Below are 8,844 nucleotides of genomic sequence, written 5' to 3'. Positions count from 1 at the left end.
TCAAGGTCCCATAGTTGCAGGAAATCACTGGTTGCGGTGCAGGAAGGGTTTCCTATCTGAGCATGAAAGGCCTTACATGGCTATGAGTGAGAGTTTGATGACATGAGATGTTTTCAGAAGAAGATTCTCAGAACAATAGAATTATGTAACCAGCAAGTATTTTTGTGTTAGATCTATTTGATTGGCCACTTCAGGACACATGGTGAACATTAAACGTTATGCACTGCATTTACTGACCTAACAAACCTCATCATGTTGGTCTTGTAGATGTGCTCAGATTTAGACTCCACATCTTGGTGACATGTAATTTCTTATCTTGAACATACATTTACTGTATGGCTCAGGTACTTTGGGTCACATCTAAATAGTTTTGTTTTCACATACTCTCGTTTAGAGACATGAGCAGCACAGGCAGAAGGTTACGCTCCATGTCTTCCTGTGGTGGGTGTAGTTTCCTCTTTCGCAGACATGTTACAGCTCCAGGTGGACTCACGCTACAATTTTAATCTGCTGTCTTTTAATATCGCTTCTTACAAAGATCATATGGCGCCATGCTTTTGCTAAGTAGGTAATGTGCCAGAATTCCCATGTTATGTGGTTGTGGAACAACATTCCTATCAACCAATCACATTTTAGAATTCTGTTCATATGGTTTCTTGGTCTCATCAAACCATCATTTCCCTCTGATTTTAGGGGCAGCAAATGGTTAGGAATAGCGTCCTGCTTGGCAAAATTACCATAACTCATCAGGAATATCACTAGCAAGTTATAAATCTTTCATCAGGAAAGTTAACTCACTCAGTTACAGAGTCAATAACATAGTCTTACACTCTCTGTTATGTCTGTTTATTCACATGATCCTTTGGTTAAACTAAACACGCCAACTATTGTAGTTAGGTTGTCCAAAGAGGAGTCCATATTGGTTGTTGAGGATATGTTTAGTAAGGGTGACGCATTAGATCTGTCTTTACACTGACATGTAAATGCACGCTGATCACTGGCTGACAAATTTAGTTCCCTATTGATACTACACCTGTACTGCGTCGTAAGCCGTTTAGCCGTTTATGAGGAAAATACATTTTCTCCGATTTCTGAAGCCTTTTTCAATCACGCAGTGAAACTGCACGACCATTGGTTTGTGGAGTTCGATAGAAATGAACCAATGGTGGCATGGCAGAGCTGCGCGAGCCTGCCAAAAGGTCTCACCTAGGCAAACTGATTCATTCTCCTTCAGCGACGACTGATATCTCTTCGCTGGATCCGAGACTAGAAGCTGAACAAGCAGCCGAGATTAACGCTGACCAGCTCGCCGCTCTGCACAACAGATCAGCCACTTCTCCCTGCTCTCTGCCCTCTAGCAGCTCGCCGCTCTCTAGCAGCTTGCCGCTCACAAGCAGCATGCCGCTTCAAGCAACCAGCCACCCCCGCAGCTCTTCTCCTCAGCTCGCCGCCCCCGAGCAGCCCCTGATTGGCGTACCGCTTCCGGCAGCCAGATCAGTTTGCCACTCCCCAGCAGCTCTGCTCCCTCGCCGCTTCACAAGCACCCGGTCAGCACAATGCTTGCGAGCCACCTGCAGTGTCGATTGTGCTTCGGCGCTTCCACCTGCTTTTGCTGAGGTTTGTATAAAAAGAGCAAATTTTGCGGCGTTGTTTCAAATGTTGCACCACAGCTGGGGCTCGTGCGCTGATGACGGGCATGATGAGTGCGTGCGATGCCTGGGGAAGTCCCACGCTGAAGCCCCGGCTATGCAATACTTTTGCCCAAGCGCTTGTCTTCGTCTGCCTGAGTTACCCCAAGTCAGCGCCGACTCAGGTAAGCGCTGCCCCCTTCCGAAGTGGCAGGGACCCCGGCCCAAGATAGTGCTGGACCCGGCTCCTCAGAAGACAGCCTGATGTACCGGTCAGGAGGAGGGGGAGGCTAAGTCCCGCTGCGGCCGGATCACCCTCCAAATTGCCTAGTTTCACCTTCCCGTCACACCTTTCTGTTCCGGATGCCTGAAGTGATGTGTTTGTTGCCTGAGTCCAACATAGCGCCCTGGTGGCGCCGCTGTTATAGTGGATTCAATAAAACACAAACATACTCAAAAAGAGAGCAAGTTTCCTCTTCCACTATTTACGAGCACCACAGTTTCTTACAGCGATTCAGTGCCCGAACCAATTTAACCCCTCGCCACGTGGACCGAGGCATGGCAGGCCATCCCCGGAGTGTCAGAATGGGTGTTGAAAACAATAAAACGAGGTTACGTACTGCAATTCACTCTGAGGCCCCCATTATTCAACGGCGTGGTCCTAACCTCTGTGACAGGCGATCATTCACAATTACCACTCTAAAAGGTAAAATCTATGCCCTGATGAAGCGCTCATTCAGAATGATCACTTTAAAGCAAATCCTTGTGCAAATACGCCCAGGGGACTGGTTCTTTTTCCTGGATTTGAAAGATGCTTACTTTCACATCCAGATAGCCCCCCATTATAGGTGCTTCTTTAGATTCGCTTTCGAGGGAGTGGCATATCAATACACGGTCCTTCCGTTCGGCTGTCCCTGGCTCCCCGCACTTTTACAAAGTGCATAGATGCGGCTCTCTCCCCTCTGAGACAGATGGGAGTGGGCATACTGAATTACCTGGATGACTGGCTCATTTTGTCCAAGTTAGAGGCGGAGCTGGTGGCTCACAGATCCCTCCTCTTCAACCACCTAGAGTGTTTGGGGCTCAGGATCAATTTTTCCAAGAGCTCGTTGTCCCCCAGCCAGTGTATCACATTCCTGGGAAAAATTATCGGCTCGACCCATATGAGGGCCGTAGTCTCGCCAGAGCGGAACGGCTCTGCCGCTCGAGAGGTTTCAAAAGATACTAGGTCTCATGAGCTCAGCATCGCCAGCTCTGCAGCTGGGCCTGCTCTACATGCGGCCACTTCAGTTTTGGCTAAAACCTCGAGTCCCGCCCCATGCCTGGCAGCACGGTTGCCACATGATCAGGGTGAGCCAGGCGTGCAGTGCAACCCTGGCCCCTTTGACGAACCCCAGCTGGTACGAGCAGGGGGCAGCAGTGGGAATAGTTGGCAGGCAGGAAATCATCTTCACAGATGCTTCCAAGACGGGCTGGGGAGCCCTGTGCGAAGGCCATCTGACCTTTGGCATCTGGACGAGTACAGAAAGCAAGCTCCATATCAACCGCCTGGAACAGCTGGCTGTATGTCGAGCTCTCTTTGCTTTCTTACCACTCCTGGCAGGGAACCACGTCCTAATCCGCTTGGACAACATGACAGTAGTGTCCTTCGTAAATTACCAAGGTGGGCTCTCCTCAAAACTCCTGTTCACTCTAGTTAAAAGCATCCTAGGGTGGGTCCAGCACCACCTGTTCTCACTGAGGGCAGTACATGTGCAGGGCGTTCTGACTGCGTCCGGGTCCCTGGGGTTAGCTTTGTCCCCTAGATGTTCTCAGGCCCCTTGGCGCCTGAACTGTAGGAGGTCAACAAGATGACTGGAGTAATTACATCCCCGACTGGTCTGGGATATTTTACGTATTTGTCACAAGCCCTTCTTAGCAGTGTCAGCTCGTCGGGAGAGACAGGTGAGGCATAGCCTCCCCAAAATTTTGAGGTGAAAATGAGAGGAGGACTATTTAAAGTCAATAAAATTCACAATTCATTTCAGTTAATGTCTTAGAATGTGTATTTTTTGTTTGTAATTTGACAGCTGTAATACTATAACATGTTACTGAAGTTGGAAAGCGCCGCTTTTCTATTGCGAATGTGCTGAATCTGCTGATGTAATTACAATCGGTAGGTGACAGAGAAGGGGAGGGGGAGGCAGGGGGAGAGTTGAGCGCTCGTGCCTCAGTTGGTAAAAAAAAAACTAGCCATCAGCATCGAGTGTTCACTTTCAGCGCTGAGAAGTGTTGAGAAAAGAAACTTTGTAAAGGAGGCTAGCCTCCCTTCTGGTATCATCCAATCATCATAGAGACGTAAATTACGTGCTATTGGTTTAAACGTCTCGCGCTGAGCTGACAATGATCCAAGTACTTATAACAATAAGCGATATTGAATAAAATAAAGGCAAAACATTCACAAACCTGTCATTCAAACAGTATATATACAAATAAAAAAAAGGGAAAACATGCCTAAGCTGGATGTAGGCTACAGCAGTTGGCTTAATTATATATCACAACAGGCAGCTCTCTTTTAACACATACTTTTAAGAAGGGATGGATGTTTTCTTCAAGTGATAGGACAGGTAAGTGAAATTATATTATCTTGTTGTATGTTTGAAGATTCAAGATTTTTATTTGTCACATACATGATTATATGGAGAGCATATGACCAGCAGTGAAATGTAAGTCAGGTCCGCTCCATGGACAGTGCAATTATTAAAGAATACAAACACAAGAAAATTATACAAAAAATATGATATGGTAAGATAAAAAAGTAAAAATAAAATGTTTATAAAATAAAATGTGCAGGACAGTATACTCTATGTGTCTTTTTCTTTACATTTTCTGACTAAAAGCAACCAAAAGCCATTTTAAAGTGGTTAAGCAAATAATAATAATAATAATAATCGGCAGGGATGCCAGACCAATACAATTAGTGTGCCTCCTCTATTTTAAAACCCACGAGCCGCCACTGCTTCTTAGTGCTCTGGGCAAATACCCGGTCTTCCGTCCCGATAGCACGGCGTAATTATATTGTCCCCATAGCATCTTAGCTTAAACGGCTTACAACACAGTACGAGTGTAGTATCGATAGGGAACATACTTACTAACGTAACCTCAGTTCCCTTAGATACGGAACGAGTACTGCGTACTTTGCCATGCTATGTGTAAGGACACCTCATGTCGTGGCTTCAGTCGAATTAAATCAATTTGCCTAGGTGAGTCGGCTGCTTATATAGCCCGATGCTTTGCCCCTTTTGGCGGGCTCGGGCAGGCTCGCTCACCATAGGCTCATTGGTTCGTTTCTATCGAACTCCACAAACCAGTGGCCGTGCAGTTTCACTGCGTGATTGAAAATGGCTTCAGAAATCGGCGAAAAGGAGTTTTCCCCATAGCCTAAATGGCTTACGACGCAGTACTAACTAACCAAGGTTACGTTAGTAACCGAGTACGTTATTTTACTTTGTGTATTGAAAAACTGTTGTTATTTTTCCATGGCTATTATTTATCATTAATTACATAAATATAGCCAATGTTTTCTCCACAGTGAGAAATATCTGGGTCTCTGAAGTGACAAATACCAACCAAGAATTTTTATATATATATATTCCAGGGGTGGTGAACGTTGGTCCTGGAGAGCTGCAGCCCTACAAAGTTTTGCTTCAACCCTAATCAAACACACCTGAACAAACTAATCAAGGACTGAAGGGTAATTAGAAAGCTACAGGCAGGTGAGTTTTTATTAGGGTTGGAGCTGAACTCTGCAGGGCTGTGGCTCTCCAGGACCCTTTGCCAACCCTGATATATAACTACTGCTCACCAAGCCTGCATTTATTTGATCCAAAATACAGCAAAAGCAGTAGTTTTGTGAAATATTTTTTACTATTTTAAATATCTGCTTTCTATTTGAATATATTTTAAAATGTAACTTATTTCTGTGATTTCAAAGATTTTTTTAGCATCATTACTCCAGTCTTCAGTCACATGATCCTTCAGAAATAATTCTAATATGCTGATTTGCTGTTGAAAAAATATATCTATATGTAATAATTGTTTTTTAGGATTATTTGATGAATAGAAAGATCCAAAGATCAGCATTTATTTGAAATAAAAAGCTTTTGTAACATACACTATACCATTCATATGATATGACCCCAGATGACGATCAAAGGACAATGGTTCAGAACAACGGAACAACAAGAGTCTGTAGGTGTGGAAAAGTTTGCAACGGTGATAGGGGTCTGAAGATACATCAGAGTAGGATGGGCTGTTTACGACAGTTGTGTGCAATGCATAGGGCAACCTGGTGAGAGGGAGGAGAGGCAGGGTCAGGTGTCCGACCATAGCACCCAGAATCTCCAGGGACACAATGAAGGAGTAAGCATTCCCTCAAATACCAACAATTTATCAGACGACAAGCAACATCAAGATAGGCAAGCCAGCCAGGAAACAGGTCAGCAAGTTCGGGCCATTGAGGGAGAGGAAAAGAGGAAAAAGCTAGTGCTGTGGCCAACAGCAACAGCCATAAAAGACTGGGAGTCTTTCGACGGGGAGATAGACCAAGTCCTGGAGTCTGTCCTCGCGGATGACATTGGCAGGAAGAATAAAGGCAATGTCCACTATTATCTGGAAGATGGGAGTAGAGCGCTTTGGGACGGAGCAGAGACAGATCAAAGGCCCGCAGCAGGCTGGAGAGAAAAGGTGCTTAAGGGAAATTGCTAAACTTAGAGGCGATTGACCATAAAGACCTTGTGCTGAGCAGATATTCAGCAAAGGGATAGAAGGAGGCAGGAAAAGGAGAGGGTCAAGTTCACAAAAAACCCCTTCAAGTACCTGTCAGGGCTCCTTGGAGTAAAAAGATCAGGAATGCTAAAGGCCCCGAAGGAGGAGGTAGAAGAGCATCTCCGTAAAGTGCACAGTGACCCAAGGCGAGAGGAAGAACTCGACCTGGAAGGAAAGCTGTGCAGCCCAGAGGAGCCGACCTTCTCCTTTGAGAACGGAGAGCCCAGATGGCAGGAAGTCAACGACTTCATCCAAAAGGTGAGGGGAAGATCTGCACCAGGGTCGAATGGAATTCCGTATAGAGTTTACAAGAACTGTGAGAGGCTGAGGAGACGTCTTTGGAGGCTACTTAAGGTAGTGTGGAGGAAGAATCATCTGCCAGACAGTTTTTTTATTGCCGAGGGAAGGCTGAAGAGGCTGACCCAGTTCTTGATTAACAACAAGTACATTGACACCTCTGTTCAGAAAGGTGGAGTACCAGGAGTTCCCGGTTGCATCGAACACAACAGCGTCATCTCCAAGATCATCGAGGACGCGAAGAGGAACCAGGGAGATTTATCTGTCCTGTGGCTTGACCTAACGAATGCTTATGGCACAGTGCCACACAAGTTGGTTGACCACACACTCAGACACTCAGAGCCTATCACGTCCCCCAGAAGGTGTGGCTGCTACAACTACTTCGGGAACTTTAAAATGCACTTCACCTCTGGTGACTTCACCACCAACTGGCAGAGTTTGGAGGTCGAAATCGTTACTGGATGTACCATCTCTGTGATTCTGTTTCTCAGCAGCGATGAACCTCCTCCTCATGTGGCTCAAGTGGTAGAGCATTGCGTTAACAAGCGCAATGTTGGGGGTTCGATTCCCTGGTAACACATGATAGGTAAAAATGGATAGCCTGAATGCACTGTAAGTCGCTTTGGATAAAAGCGTCTGCTAAATGCATAAATTTAATTTTTATTTAATATGGATGACTTGACAATAACAGCAAGGTCAGTCCCGGAGGGCGGATTTGGTAGAGCTCACCACAGCAGCTAGGATGGAGTTGAAACCCTCAAAATCGAGAAGCTTGGTACTGAAACAGGGCCATGTGCAGGACCGCTTCTGTTTTAAGATCGGTGAAGATACCATCCCAACAGTCACAGAGAAGACAGTAAAGAGCTTAGGGAGGTGGTACAGAGGCGACCTGACTGGCAAAGCAAGTGTGAAGGAGATGATCAATCTAGCAGAAGAATGGCTGAAAGCCCTGGAGAAGAGTGGCCTGCCCGGCAAGTACAAGGTATGGGGCTACCAACACGGCATCCTTCCAAGGCTCCTGTGGCCACTGCTTGTGTATCATGTTCCCTTGACATCAGTGGAGACATTGGAAAGGAGAATTAACAACTTCTTTAGGAGGTGGCTGTCAGTCCCCAAAAGCTTTTGCTCTATAGGGCTATACAGCTCAGGGAGCAAATTGCAATTGCCAATTACTTCAGTCATGGAGGAATTTAAGACAGCCAAAGTTCGGTTGGCCATGATGTTGCACGACAGTAATGACCAGGCTGTGCGACAGGCCATCATCGTAGTGAAGACGGGACGGAAGTGGAAGGCCAGCGGAGTTCTGAGGGAAGCGGAGGAGCGCTTACAGCATGGAGACATCATGGGCATGGTGACCCTGGGGAGGCTGGTCCTGGGAGTCATCACCCGAGCAAGCTGGAAGGAGGCAAGGGCAAAGGACCGGAAAGGGATGGTGCAGAAGGAGATTAGGGCTGTGGAGGAGGAGAGTAGACAAGCCAGGGCAGTAGCTATGAAACAGCAAGGTAGCTGGACCCGGTGGGAAAGTGTCAGAGGAAGATCCCTCTGTTGGAAGGACATCTGGAATATGGAGGGGCATCGAATAAAGTTTCTCCTTAGCTCTGTGTATGACGTCCTGCCAACACCAACAAACCTCCAAAGATGGAGACTGACAGAGCTCCTTCCTGTGCGCTGTGCAAGAGACTGGCAAACCTGGAGCACATTCTGTCATCTTGTCGGGCAGGCCTGACTGAAGGGAAGTTCAGGTGGCACCATGATCAGGTGCTGGCACAGCTGGCTGATGGACTGGAGAAGGAGAGGAAGCGGAAAAGAACTAAGGCACAAGATAAAAAAAAACCCCGCTTCATTTGCTTCATCAGGCCTGGAGAGAAGGCAAACAAGGAGGACAGATGTCTAGGGATGCTTGGTATGGCAGAGGACTGAGAGATAAGAGTTGACCTCGGAAGGCAACTCAAGTTTCCAGAGGAGATTGCCAGGACCAGCCTCCGACCAGATATCGTGCTCTGGTCCCAGGCAACAAGGCAGGTGGCCCTAATAGAGCTGACGGTCCTTTGGGAGAAAAGGATCGAGGAGGCACATGAACGCAAGCCAGGGAAGTATCAGTCCCTCATCTCTG

General features: G+C 46.8%; 1 protein-coding gene across 1 annotated transcript; it reads left to right on the top strand.

Annotated features, from left to right (window-relative positions):
- Positions 1 to 1,170: 1,170 nt before the first annotated feature.
- Positions 1,171 to 8,844, top strand: LOC122135702. The gene is made up of 4 exons (XM_042715942.1): positions 1,171 to 1,813; positions 5,950 to 6,291; positions 6,415 to 7,256; positions 7,423 to 8,844. Exons 1-4 carry the CDS (start codon positions 1,171 to 1,173, stop codon positions 8,455 to 8,457), a joined length of 2,862 nt encoding a protein of 953 aa, XP_042571876.1. The 3' UTR covers positions 8,458 to 8,844.

The sequence above is a fragment of the Cyprinus carpio genome, chromosome A25 (assembly GCF_018340385.1).
Source record: "Cyprinus carpio isolate SPL01 chromosome A25, ASM1834038v1, whole genome shotgun sequence".
Classification (NCBI taxonomy): Eukaryota; Metazoa; Chordata; class Actinopteri; order Cypriniformes; family Cyprinidae; genus Cyprinus; species Cyprinus carpio.
Note: the sequence above shows the minus strand (reverse complement) of the source record. Positions and strands in the feature narration are given on the sequence as shown.